At 52.7% G+C, this 13,968-nt stretch overlaps 1 protein-coding gene across 1 annotated transcript; it reads right to left on the reverse strand.

Moving 5' to 3' along the window:
- Positions 1-43: 43 nt before the first annotated feature.
- On the reverse strand, positions 44-5,917 carry NDUFV1 (NADH:ubiquinone oxidoreductase core subunit V1). The gene is made up of 10 exons (XM_036326432.1): positions 5,747-5,917; positions 4,441-4,523; positions 4,197-4,367; positions 3,068-3,251; positions 1,900-2,089; positions 1,309-1,521; positions 974-1,140; positions 596-677; positions 301-446; positions 44-196 (listed from the first exon to the last, which is right to left on the reverse strand). Exons 1-10 carry the CDS (start codon positions 5,816-5,818, stop codon positions 110-112), a joined length of 1,395 nt encoding a protein of 464 aa, XP_036182325.1. The 5' UTR covers positions 5,819-5,917; the 3' UTR covers positions 44-109.
- Positions 5,918-13,968: the final 8,051 nt, after the last annotated feature.

Consider the following 13,968-nt stretch of genomic DNA (forward strand, 5'->3'; position numbering starts at 1 on the left):
AGGTGCAGGGGGAGAGCAAGGCCACAGAGAAGCTGCAGCAGGATGGTGGGCAGCACTTGCTTTATTGTCCCGCCGTCTGGATGATGGACACCAGCCCAGGGCAGCAGGCTCAGGCAGCGGCTTGCCTGACCTGGTGCTGCTGGGCAAACCGCTGCATCCGGTCCTCGAGCTCCGGCCGGAAGTGTCGGATCAGGCCCTGGGAAGGGGTGGGAGCACTGTGTGAACCAGGGTCTAAAAATCCCCAAGGCCCTGGGTTCTCAGCAGCCCCACACTAGTGCCACAGAGCAGGGCAGTGAGTACCTGCACGGGCCAGGCGGCCCCGTCGCCCAGGGCACAGATGGTGTGACCCTCTATCTGCTTGCTGATCTCCCACAGGGAGTCGATCTCAGCCGGCCGGGCGTCCCCCCTCACAAAGCGGGCCATCACCTTGTTCATCCAGTCCACGCCTGCAGCCACAGTAGGAAGAGACTGAGAGGCCACAGCAGGCCGGGCAGCATCTGTTTATTCAGGGTCCAGAGCCCACCCCACCTTTGACCTCTGCCCAACCCAGGCCAGGGTGAGCCACAGGGAAAGCCCCACCCTGCCCTGTGCTCACCCTCTCGGCACGGGGTGCACTGGCCACAGCTCTCGTGCTTGTAGAACTCAATGAGGCGGGCGATGGCTTTCACTATGTCCGTCTGGAGACAGAGGACAGTGAGCAGGTACCCAGGGCCTGAGCCTGTCCCCAGAAGCAGCCCCTTCTGACTCCACCAGTGTCCTGCCACTCCCCGACCCGCCCTGGGCATCCTGCACTGCCCACGCTCCATGGCACCCTGCCTCAGAGCAGCCTTGCTCCCCCCTTGCCCACCTATATCTCAGGCTGCAGGGTCTGGGACGCAAGAGCTGGCAAGAGTTCTCAGAGAAGCCACGGGAGGGGTACCAAGCAGGCTGGCAAGAGGTGGGGACTGGGTGGGAAGCGGGGGCCAGCCCTTACCGAGCGATCCATGACGATCACCGCAGCCGTGCCCAGACCTGTCTGTGCCTGCACCAGCGCGTCGAAGTCCATCAACACCGTCTCACATACGGACTTGGGGATCAGTGGGGTGGAGGAGCCGCCGGGGATCACAGCAAGGAGGTTGTCCCAGCCACCCGTGACACCCCCTGGGTCCCAGTCCCCAAAATGATGGGTGGTCAGGGCTGGGACCAGCAAACCTGCCTGGTCCTGAGCCCAGGGCCTATCAACCCCCACTCCAGCCCCAGGCCCTTCCAGCCCTGGCTCTCTCCCCGGATGCCCAGCCCTGACCCTTGCCCCCTGGCCCCAGGCCTCACCCGCATGCTTTTCAATCAGTTCCTTCAATGGCACCGACATCTCCTCCTCCACAGTGCAAGGGTGGTTGACGTGGCCAGAAATGTTGAACAGCTTGGTGCCCGAGTTACGCTCGCGGCCAAAGCCAGCGAACCAGGCACCCCCTCGGCGGCAGATGGTGGGGGACACAGACACTGTCTCCACGTTGGCCACAGTGGTGGGGCAGCCAAACACTCCTGTGAGGAAATGGGGCAAGTCGGGGTGGGTTTCCTGGCAATGGGTCTGTCCCAGGGTCCTATTCCCATGGCAGACAGCCCCCTTCTACTGCTTTATCATTCTCATCCCCACTGGACCCCAAAGCCCAGCAGGTCCTGCACTGCCTTGTTCACCCCCTGCCCTTTGCTCCCAGAGGGCTGGAGGGGACTTGGGTGTCTGGCGTGGGGGCTGAGGCAGGTGGCACCGGTGGAGCCTCTATGTTGTTGCCACTGACTCTGCGTCTGGCCCCAGTGCAGAAGGAACTCAGAAATTCCCTAAGAAAGACCAGTGGGGACCCGAACCCAGATCCCGGATCCTGCAGGACCCAGGACAAGGCCCAGGACTGGACCGGATCTTACCCACGTCTGCGGGGAAGGGCGGCTTCAGGCGGGGCTTGCCCTGCTTGCCCTCGATGGACTCGATGAGCGCTGTCTCCTCCCCGCAGATATACGCCCCAGCCCCGCGCACCACGAACACGTCAAAATCATAGCCGGAGCCACAGGCGTTCTTGCCAATCAGACCAGCCTCGTAGGCCTCTCGGATGGCCACCTGTGGGACAAGGGTGAGAGGGGAGGTCACTGTCCCCAAGGGTCTGGGGATACTGTGTGTATGCGGGGGGCAGAGGAGAGGGGAGAATACAGGCCCATCACCAAATCCAGGGCAAAAGCCCCCTTTTGGCAGGAATGGAGGACGCTCTGGGAGGGGGTGAGGACTTGTACAGTGTGCATGCCATTGGAACAACAACTTAATTCTCCAACTACATCTATTTTTAAAAGAACGATTTTAGAATCATGAAAAATTCAGCAAGTACTTTCTCTAGGTAGTGGGTCTGTGTGAGATTTTTCTCTTGTGTGTGTGGTTTCCTATCTTCATGATAAGTACTACTTCTGCAATAGAGGGCAAGACCCTAGAGCAGTGGTCGGCAAACCGCGGCTCGCGAGCCACGTGAGGCTCTTTGGCCCCTTGAGTGTGGCTCTTCCACAAAATACCGACTTCTGCGCATGGGCCACGAAGTTTCAATCGCACTGTACGTGCGCGCCCGCACGTGGTATTTTGTGGAAGAGCCACACTCAAGGGGCCAAAGAGCCGCATGTGGCTCGCGAGCCGCGGTTTGCCGACCACAGTCCTAGAGGTTTAACTTTAAAGTCCGTGATAACAATAAATTTTATGCGTGATGCTACTATGCGGGCCTATACTGCAGGCGTCGCCAGGCTAAGAATTGCCTCTTGATCACTGACCCTTCCGCAGGAAATACGCCCTCTTGTGAGCTCCCCAGCCCACCCACACCCTAGAAGTCACGGAGCCCTGGAAAACCTCCCCCAAGCTGAGACTCTGGAGTATACTGGGAAGGCCCAGAGAAGGAGGCCTCTGAGAGCCATGTGCCAAGCCTGACACGTGCAGGAGTGACCAGCACTCTCCCAGCGGGACCCCGCACGGATTAGGCGCTAAGATCTAAGCGTGACTATGCCAGGCGAGTGGCGGCGAGTACACATGGGGCACCTCCTCTGATGTCCTTCCCCAGCCCACCTGCAGATTGGAGGCCTCATTGTAGAATTCCCCACGGATGTAGATGTAGGCTGCACGGGCACCCATGGCCCGGCCCCCCACGAGGCAGCCTTCCACCAGCTTGTGGGGGTCGTGACGCATGATCTCCCGGTCCTTGCAGGTGCCCGGCTCCCCCTCATCCGCGTTCACCACCAGGTACTTGGGCCTGTGGGGGCCAGCAGGTCAGTTAGGCTACAGGCCAGCAGGGAGGGTCTTTCAACCCCCCTCTGCCAGCCAAGCCTCAGAGATGTCTCCTCTGACCGCCAACCCCGCTGGCCTCCCAACACGTTCCCAGGCTTCTGCTCGCTCAGCACAATGACAGGAAGCTCCCTGTCTAGCCCACCTCTGGGTGCTGGGACCACAGGAAGGGTCTCGGTTCTGCTGTCCAAACTCGGTTCTGCTGTCTCTTTGTGCGTTCCCAAGAGCCCGAACTCTGCTCTTGGTCAAAACGGGCTTTCGGAACCTTCAGCATCTCACTGAGGCCAGAGGGAAGTACAGTAGCAGACATGTACCATTTGCTATGTGCTGACCAATGAGCAGGCCCAAAGCCATGCAAACATTATCTCTTTAATCCCCACAAAATATAATATCCATTTAGAAAAAAGAACACTGGGGTTCAAAAAGGCCGAGACTGCCCAAGCTTAATGATTAGACGGCAGAGCTAGGAATTGACCAATTAAGTCGCTTGAGTCAAAATCTTGTGCTGCCCTGACCAGGTGGCTGTTTGTTGGAGCACTGTCCTGTACACCAGAGGTTTTGGGTTCAATTCCTGGTCAGGGCACATACCTATATAGCAGGTTCGATCCCCCGTAGGGGTGTGCAAGGGAGACAACCGATTGATGTTTCTCTCTCACATCCATGTTGCTCTCCCTCCCTCTCTCTCTAAAATCAGTAAGCATACCCTCAGGAGGATTAAAAACAAAATCTTGTTCTGATTCTGCTACCCTTCGAGTCTCCCTTGGGCAACACCAGAGGGAACCGAGTCCCACCTACTTAAGCTCCCGTAACATTTTCCCACTTTATTCACTCCAAGGTAACAACCCAAAGCCCTGGGTAAGCCAAAGCCACCCGCAGGTTTCTCCGGCAACCCCATCTCCGCCTCTACACACACCTGCCATCTGAGGGCTTATTCATGAAGCTCCACTTGAGGCCAGTGGGGAAGCCAGCGCCTCCACGGCCCCGCAAGCCAGATGTCTTGATCTCACCCAGGATCCAGTCAGGCCCCTTCAGCAAGATCTCCTTCGTCTTGTACCAGTCACCTCGACTCAGGGCACCTTTCAGCCTGGACAGAGTAGGGAAGGTGGTGAAGGGGAGGCCGTGCCCTGCGGCCCACCAGGCTAAGGGCACCATCTCACCTCCAGTCATGGCGTCCGTACAGGTTGGTGAAGATCCGGTCCTCATCCTTCAGGGAGCCAAATGAAGTTTTCTTGGGCGCTGTCTGGGGACAAAGACAAAGAGGGTCAGGAGGCCCAGCAGAGCTCGGGGTCATGAGGGGCCAGGCCAGAAGCTAGATTCTTAGGTCCCCCTGATTAGACGGGGCTGGGCTGGGAGAGGGTAGGAGCCTAAGCCTCAGAACCCTGGTAGCATCATAGCTACCACCACCGCCTAGGAACCACTTCCTGTTCAGCAGGCACTAGGCTAAGCGTTTTATATCCAAAACCCTGTTTCTTCTCATAACCCTGAGACAGGAATGAGTTGATGGAGAAGGAAACTCAGGCTCGGAGCATTATGTAAGGGCAGACAGCCAAAAGCAGCAGGTAGGATCTGAGCTGAGGTCTACCCGTGGCCAAAGCCCACAGCACCATACTACCACCCTGAGCCCAGTGAATGGCGGGTCCATTTCCCTGTCTGGCTGTCCTGCTGGACGGAACCTTGGTTAGGCCAGGGCCTTATGTTACTAGCTCTGCTGGAAGCCAAATGTGTTTACTGATGGAAAAGAAGGTCCTCGCTAGGACTGGGTGGGGGGAGACCCACTTGGGGTGAAACTGACGAGGAGAAGTGGGATCTGGAATTCTACAGAAGCCATGGGTGAGCACCCAGCTGAGAGCGCTGGGGAACCGGCTCCCAGAGCCCGATCCCCTAAAAGCAGCGGTTCTCAACCGTGGCTGCACATTAGAATCACCTGGGAATCTTTTGAAAATCCTGATTTCTGGGCCTCATCCTCCGGAAATCCTGTTTCTTTGTTACTAACGTTGTGGCCCCACCCCATAACAAAGAAACAATTTCCGGAGGATGAGGCCCAGAAATCAGGATTTTCAAAAGATTCCCAGGTGATTCTAATGTGCAGCCACGGTTGAGAACCGCTGCCTAAAAGACACGACGGGAGGCAGAGCGCTGAGCGGGGACTCGGGCGGTGCATAACCCTCTCCAGTTTTCTGCATCTGCTCATTCAGCCACAGGCTGTGGCGAGGAAGGAATGAGGCTCGGACGCTTCATCACCTTCCAAACTTCCCCAAGGGAAGCCGAGGAGGGAGGGAGTCAGCCTCCCGCTGGGACCGTTCCCCTTCTACACCCATGGCGGAGGGGCTACCTTCCTGCGGGACCGGGGAGACGAGGCGGGTCCTCTAGGAGGCACTACAGACCCACGGGACAGCGCGCGCGGGGACCCGGCAGCGAGACCCGCCCGCGAACACCCCTGGTCCGAGCCAGGCCGGGCCTCACCGCGTCGCCGCTGAATCGCACCGACACCCGCGCGGGGAGCGACCCGCCGAGCAGTCGCCGTGCCGCCAGCATCGCGGGGGCCAGCACAGTCACCTCCCGCTGTCACCTTCACGGCTCTGAGGCCGAGGAACCGGCGCGACCCAAACGCTAGGCGGCGCACAGGAAGCGCGTCACGCGCCCCGGCGCCGGCGGCGCGCCCAGGCGTCCCTGCGCCTCTCCCACCCCGCCCTTCGCCCCGCCTCTAGGAGGGGCCGGAAGTGGCCTGGATAACGCTGGGGCTTCTGGGAGATGTAGTCCGACCCGCCTTCCTTCGAACACCAGGCTTGGTAAGCACTTGCCCCCTGGGACAACCACTGGCCCACTTTCTGAGCGTTTGCTTCTGGATCCAGCCTTTCAAACCTCAAGTAAACAAGCCTTGCGCGTCGCCTCCTGCCAGTTTCTGGTGTTTCCCACGTTCTGTAGGTTTAGCATTTAGTGTGCAGCTCCTGTATGCACAAGTGCATGGGGGGAGGAGAAAACGGCCTGACCCTCATGACTATGTCAGTTTCATCTTATACATGAAAAGAATTGAGGCCCATGGAGGCTTCATGCCTTGTCCATGGGCATCCACTTAGAGCAGTGGTTCTCAACCTTCCTAATGCTGCGACCCTTTAATACAGTTCCTCATGTTGGTGGTGACCCCCAACCATAAAATTATTTTTGTTGCTACTTCATAACTGTAATTTTGCTACTGTTATGAATCGTCATGTAAATATCTGATATGCAGGATGTATTTTCATTGTTCGCGACCCACAGGTTGAGAACCGCTGACTTAGAGTGTTAGAACTGGAGTCAAATCCAGGCCTCCCTTCCCAGAGTGCCCCACGCACCACAAACCTACAGAACAGTTGACACACATGTGACAGTCGTGGGATGTCTGTGGTATTTCCAAAAGAGGCGCCAAAAACAATGGCAGCTTGTCTAATGTCTTACAGATGGGTAAGGCAGTAACAGGCCCAGAGCCCAGCAGCCCTGGCTCCCAGCCACGGCCCCTCTCCTGGCTGGGGAAAGAGATTGCCCAGACAGGTCTGGGGATTACACAGCTAATCCGGAGTTCAGACTTGAGCCCACGAATGCCTCCCTCTGGGGTGGAAGAAGAGGGGTCAGGGTGGAGCCAGAGGATGGATGCCTTCCTTATTCCTCTCTAATTGGGTCAAGGGAACACAAGGCCGTGGGAGAAGGCAGCCTGGGACAGGAGATGGCTGGACATGGGATGATGGGAAATGGAGCATGAGGGGCAGGGTCTCCCATTCATCCAGCGCCAGGCTGTGTGCCAAGCACTCGCCAGGTGTTATCTCTTTAATCCTCCTACAACCTAGGGTGTAGGAATGACGAGCCCCTGTTTTCAGAAGAGGATAGAGTATCAGCAACACTGAGTGGCCTGCCCAGCACAGCATCTGCCAGAACTTGGCCTGAGGTCTCCTGACCCTACATCCCCCACTCCAACCCCCTCCCCACCTGCTTGCCAGGCTCCACTTCATGTCACCTCGCAGGAAGCCCTTCTCCGAGGTGTCCCAGGTCCTGGCTCTCACCTCTCCCTCTGCACCTGTCCCATTCTATGTCAGCATCTGCCTCTGCCACCAGCCTCCAGGCCACAATGGGGGGGAGGGGCCGTGTGTCAAGATCTCCCCAGATTCCCTGCATCCTGCCACCTCTGCCTTCTGAACACTCCTGTACCTGTGCCTTCAGGCTCTGCCCCCTGGCCCCCATGGCCCCCATGGCCCTCAGTTTTCCCTGGATTTTGCACAGCCTCCTGGAAGTCACCCAGCCTCCCATCTTGACCCTGGAACTGCGCCTCAGTTTCCTGTAATAGGAAATGAAGGTGACGTATGTCTGCTAAGGATGGGAACCATGAGTGAGCAGTGCCGGACACACAGCAATGCCTAAAGAATGTTGGGCTATATACACTGGCCTGTAGATTAATTTAGAGAAGATCCAATCTGTACAATATTAAGTCTTCCTACCCAGGAATGGGATGTCATTCATTTTTTCAGATCATTTAGGTGCTTCACTAAACATTTAGGATGTTTTCTTTTAAAAAAATATCTGCACTTTTTTTTTTAAGTTTTTTTGTTTTGTTTTGTTTTTTAAATATATTTTATTGACTGTTTACAGAGAGGAAGGGAGGGGGATAGAGAGTTAGAAACATCGATGAGAGAGAAACATGGACCAGCTACCTCCTGCACACCCCCTACTGGGTATGTGCCCACAACCAAGGTACATGCCCTTGACTGGAATCGAACCTGGGACCCTTGAGTCCGCAGGCCGATGCTCTACCCACTGAGCCAAACTGGTCAGGGCTGCACATTTTTGACTACAGGAATTTTATGTGATGTTTTGCATTTCTATGTTTTTGTGATATCTGTTCTGCTAACATTTTATAATCGGCTATTGATTGTGAATAGACAACTGCTGATTTGCCTCTATTGAGTCTGTATCTGGATCCCCTAATGGACTCCCCTGTTATAAAAGTGTGTCCATTCAAGCTTTTCTATTTTCCATGCTGATGGTCATATTGTTAAGAAGTAATGAGAGTTGAGTCTCTTCCTATCCAATATCAGGTTTCTTGTTCTTACCTTCTGCGCCAGCTAAGAAGTTCAGGCTACGGTTGAATAGTGGTGTCAGCAGTGAGCTTCCTTGTATGAGGTGGGCCACTCCCACCTTTTCCCTATGCAGCACAGGAGTTCGCTGAGCGTAAAAATGGTCATTTCCTGAGAGCGACTGGAACTCATGAAAGGTCAGCTGGAGCTGCGGCCTCTGCTTAGGGGTGATCTGATCACGGGTTCCATTTCTTTTGTGGTTATTTAGTTCCTTGAGCCAATTTTGAACACCTGTACATTTTATTTCTATTTTAGTGGTTTTCCTTACATTTCTAGCAGTCATAACTAAATTTCTCTCCCCCCCCCCCCTTCCAGGAAAAAAAATAAAAGCTCATTAATATGTCTGGCCTTCCTTCCCTCCCAAATTCTACACTCTGATCTTCTGAGTTGACTCCATTTGTGACATGACAGGGAGGGCACTTTTGGTCTCTCCCCTCTTCCCTGCCCCCCTGCCCCCCTGCTGGTGGAGACTGGCCTGTCACAGGGGGCTCTCCGCTTTGCTCTCCAGAGCTGGGCCCAGACTGAGGGCCTGGCCCAAAGCCCTGTGCATTCACCCTGGCTGAGTTCCTGCCTCCTGGCTAAGACACGGGCTGTGGGGTTTTCCCTATTTCTTTCCTTCAGAGAAATGCCTATTTCAAGTACATACAGAATTGCCTTTTTCATTTCTGTGTGTCAGAGATTTCATTGTTAACTTTTTTTCTTCTCTGAATTTGATGTGTTTGAGAAGGACAGGATGGATTTCAGGTTGTACTCTGCTATCTTGAACTGAAAATCTTTTCCCCCATTAATTTACACTTGAGAAAGTAGAGTCAATCAGTCATGACTGGTGGGGTGCACACGGACGCCGAGGTGAGGGCCTTTGGGGAAGCAATGCCACCTGAACCAGACCCGATGCCCCCCGGCTCTCCAGCGGAGGGCGCCCTCGCACGCTCTGCAGACCTCGCCCTGCCCGGAGAACCGCCCTGGTAGCCCGCCAGTGCCTCAGGCCCCTCCTTGGCTCGCAGTGTCCTGAGCTCTGGGCGCTATCTGCGCTCCCACCGGGAGCACCTGTGAGGCCACACCGTTGGGCAGAGGTCCCGGGCGCCAGCCCAGACCCTCGGCCCCCCGAGCCCGGCACCTCCTGGCAGCAGACCCCGTTCAGCAGAGCAGGCCCAGGTCTCCGGAACGTCCCCCACGTTGTTGGATCTTTGCCACAAAAGCTTCAGTCCATTCTTTTTGGTCCCGTGGAGCCCTGGATGGCTACTGGGGAATAAGCCGCAGGAAGAGCTCACGGCCCCTTGACTAATCCCGGACGGTTAGAAACGTGAGCCTCGTCTTCCCCACTCCCAGGAGCTCAGCTGAGAAGCGCCAGGCCCTGGCTTGTAAATCCGCAGAAAGGGAACAGCCTGTTGAGTGTTTGTTATTAGACACAGGCGAGCTGTTTGTCTTCCCTCACATCCTTCTTTCCCGTGACCTCTTCAAACCCGGCCAAGCCAATTTCCTCCCAACTTACAAGCCTCAGCGCTGCAGAGGGCATATGGCGGGGCCCCCGGTGACGCCACAGCCAGTATTTACTGCTTCCTTCCTCCTTCCTGAGCCCCGCGCCCCTCGCCCCTCTCCCCTCGCCCCCGCCAGCACCTTGGCTGCTCAGGGCCTCGCCCGGTGGAGGTGCCGTAACAGCACAGAGATGCCGCATCTCCAATGTCATCTGTCAGCTCGCTGTGAATTCCAATCAAAACCCATCACGACTTTTCATGGACCTGGGAAAACTGATACTAAAATCTAGATCCCAGGTTTCGGCACCAAAAATAAAAAATAAAATAAAATAAAAATAAAATCTAGAGCAGTGGTTCTCAACCTTCCTAATGCCGCGACCCTTTAATACAATTCCTCATGTTGTGGTGACCCCCAGCCATAAAATTATTTTCGTTGCTACTTCATAACTGTAATTTTGCTACTGTTATGAATCGTCATGTAAATACCTGATATGCAGGATGTATTTTCATTGTTACAAATTGAACATAATTAAACCATAGTGATTAATCACAAAAACAATATGTAGCCCTGACTGGTTTGGCTCAGTGGATAGAGCGTCGGCCTGCAGACTGAAAAGTCCCAGATTCGATTCTGGTCAAGGGCATGTACCTTGGTTGTGGGCACATCCCCAGTAGGAGGTGTGCAGGAGGCAGCTGATTGATGTTTCTCTCTCATCAATGTTTCTAACTCTCTATCTCTCTCCCTTCCTCTCTGTAACAAGTCAATAAAATATATTAAAAAAAATAAAAAATAACTTTCCATAAATTAAAAAAAAAATGTAATTACATATGTGTTTTCCGATGGTCTTAGGCGACCCCTGTGAAAAGGTCGTTTGACCCCCAAAGGGGTCTCGACCCACAGGTTGAGAACCGCTGATCTAGATGGAAAAACAAAGGGCCAAGAATGGCCAAGCCATTTTGGAGATGGGCCGGGGCGGGGAAGGCTGTAAATCCTTCCGTCAGATCCCGGGAGTAATTACCAACTGGAGTCATGGGGACCAGCAGGCCATGGCTTCCCATACGTGGTGCTTCTTCACCACGATTTGCTGGAAGTTCTTCAGTTTTGGTTTTGATTTGTTCTCTGCCATGAGTCATTTTAAGACAGATTTACAAATGTAACTATTATAACTATGGACATTAGGGTCTGTTGTTTCCTGGTTTTATGTTTGTTGTTTTACGGTCTTATAATGAGAGACTGTTGTCTGGATTATTTCTCTCTCCCTCTGGGAAGTTCTGAAACTTTCTGAGGCATAATAGATGGTTATGACAGAAAATGTCCCAAGAGCAAGCGAAAGGAAGGCGCCTTCTCTCGTTTCCTATTGTAGAGTTTTAAATCTGTTGTTTCCGGTTGCCAAAATCTTTGACGCCCCACTAGCTTTCGCTTTATAAATGTGTAGGGGGAGGGGGCGTGCATAGAAGCCCATGTCTCCCACCTTTATGAGAGACGGAGTGTGTGTGGTTTTTTGTGGGTTGTGTGTGTGTGTGTGTGTGTGTGTGTGTGTGTGGTATTCGTGGCTTTGAGAGGATTCTGGAAGATTAGTGGGAATGCCAACTCCAACATTAAAAACGACAGGTGGTTGCAAATATTTCTTTTGTGTTTCCCATCTATCTGCTCACCTGATAAGCAATAACCATCACTGTACAAGAGAAATCCTTCGATGGGGTAAGCAGTAAAATGTATTCACTTGGGGACCTTGTTTAAGAACTTCATCCCCAGCCCAAGGTCATACAGAAATCTCTTACATTTCTTTCTGGTAGTATTTTATTTCTCTCTTCCACGTGTACGTGCACCCTGTTGCAGGGGTTTCTCGGTCTTGCACTGTGGACATTTGGGGCTGTGTCATTCCGTGTTGGACAGCTGTCCTGTGCACTGTAGGATGCCTAAGTGCCAGTAGCACTCCACAAGTTGTGATAACAAAAATATCTTAGACATTGCCAAATGTAATCTGGGATTACACCCCCCATTGAGAACTACCCGTCTACCTGGAGTTTGTTGTATATGGCGTGAGGTAAGGATCCAGTAATTTTTCTCGATATGATAAATCAGTTTTACTTAAAGAACTGGTTCATAATGCCATGACTGTCACATACCAAGTTCTGGTATATGCATGACTCTGCCACTGCGTGTGGTAGACATGGGCACAGAGCCCCCTGCATGTGGGTAGAAGGGGGCAGAAGAGGAGACTGTCTCTCCCAGGTCCCGCCCAGCTTCCGGGGGAGGCCGTAGAGTATTGGTGGGCATGTTTCAGAATCCCCAATGTGGATCCAAATTCCTGACCCCTCGTGTGTGAGGCCTGTTTTCCTCTCTCTGGAAGGTTGCAGGGTCTTCACTTTCTTTCTGGGGCTCTGCAGTTTCACCATCTGCTTTTGTGTCAGTCTTTGGTCTTTTTTATTTATTTATTTTTTCTTTCGATATGCTTGGCTCTCATTGTGCCTTTCAGCCGGAAGCTCATCTTCTCCAGTTGGGGAGGTTTCATTGTATTGTTCATTTGATCACCTGCTCCCTATTTCTCCCCCTCCCTTCCCCCCCCCTCTCTCCCTCTCTGGACCTCCCGGAATAATCTCTGCTTTTCTTATCTTTCCATGCTTTTATCTTTTTGTTCTGTTTTTCATGTGCATTTTTCAACTTTATCTTCAAGATTGCTCATTTCCACTGTTATACTTTGAAGTTCCAAGCTCCCGTTTCCCCGAGCGTTTTTCACCACAGTGCCCTTTGCCTGTCTTCCAGACGAGCTGTCTTTTGTTTTCGCCCTGAAGGTAAAAGTTTATTTGAAGTTTCTTATGCAGCCTGCACGGTCTCTATCTCCCCTGAGTTCCTTTTATTTTCCTGTTGATAATCTCTTTTATGTGAGTGATTTCTCTCAAATATCAGTTATTTGTTGTCCACTGATATTTGTTGTGTTAGGAGTGAGGGAAGCTAGGCTGGTGGAAGTTCTGGGTGAATCTGAAGTTGTAAACTTCAGGGCAGCTCTGGTGGACGCAGTGTCCCTGGGGTCCCCCACTGTCAGTTTCTGCCCCTCCCACCTGGGGTCTGGGCCTCTCTGCTTGTTCCTGAGGCCAGGCTGGTGGAGCATGTGGGCCCTCCCCCTGGCACGCAGGCGGCCCCACTCTGCCCACTGCTCCCTAAGAGCCTGTCCCAGGCTCTTGTTCTTCACGGCAGCAAGTCCATCATGTGAGCACTTAACACACTTAGCCAGTCTCCAGCTGGACATCGATGCCGTTTCAATATGTGTGACCACAATGATACGATAAACAACCTTTTTTTGTGCCTCAATTCACACCATCAGTAAGTTAAACTTTCTATGACTCAGTTTCCTCATCCACAAACAGGGAAAAGAGTATCTACCCAAGGGTGGTGAGGATTAAGGAAAGTAACATACTACAGCAAGTATGTCACACTCCCGGCCCGAGAACCCAAGCGGCTCACAACGAGTATTTTTGCGACCCAGCCAATGTAACAGTATATAAGAAATGTTTTAATAAAAAATTTTGTAACTTAATTTTTACAATATCCTGTTATACATAATTATTTTACAACATATATACTTTTATTGATTTCAGAGAGGAAGGGAGAGAGAGAGAGAGAGAGAGAGAAACATCAATGATGAGAGAGAATCATTGACCAGCTGCTTCCTGCATGCTCCCCACTGGGGATTGAGCCCACAATCCGGGCATGTGCCCTTGACCAGAATCGAACCTGGGACCCTTAAGTCTGCAGGCCGACGCTCTAGCTAGCCACTGAGCCAAACCGACTGGGGCTATACATAATTATTAACAACAAACTACAACTTTCGCTAATGACTGATTACTGTAATCGTGTTGCATTCATTTCCCTTTTCTCTCCACTAACACTAGCAGTGAATATTTTAGCAGCCAATTGCCACGTCATTAATCTTGTACTGACTTGTTTGGTGTGCACAACAGGAAATGTTTCATTTTCAGAGAACAAGAAAAATCAGTTTATTTGCATTACGCTTATTAGTTTGTGCAGTTATTCAGTGTCTGGTAAGTTAATGTTCAAGAAAAATATATTCTTTTAAAAAATGTATTTTGTTGATTTTTTACAGAG

This window comes from Myotis myotis, unplaced genomic scaffold, assembly GCF_014108235.1.
Source record: "Myotis myotis isolate mMyoMyo1 unplaced genomic scaffold, mMyoMyo1.p scaffold_m19_p_10, whole genome shotgun sequence".
Taxonomy (NCBI): domain Eukaryota; kingdom Metazoa; phylum Chordata; class Mammalia; order Chiroptera; family Vespertilionidae; genus Myotis; species Myotis myotis.

What these genes read in the sequence shown, in the direction of transcription:
- NDUFV1 (XM_036326432.1), bottom strand. Translation starts at nt 5,818, where the DNA reads ATGCTGGCGGCACGGCGACTGCTCGGCGGGTCGCTCCCCGCGCGGGTG. An exon ending in TACGGACGCCATGACTGGAG is followed by an intron (nt 4,368 to 4,440) that starts GTGAGATGGTGC and finishes TACTCTGTCCAG; the next exon opens with GCTGAAAGGTGCCCTGAGTC. An exon ending in TGATCGTCATGGATCGCTCG is followed by an intron (nt 678 to 973) that starts GTAAGGGCTGGC and finishes CTCTGTCTCCAG; the next exon opens with ACGGACATAGTGAAAGCCAT.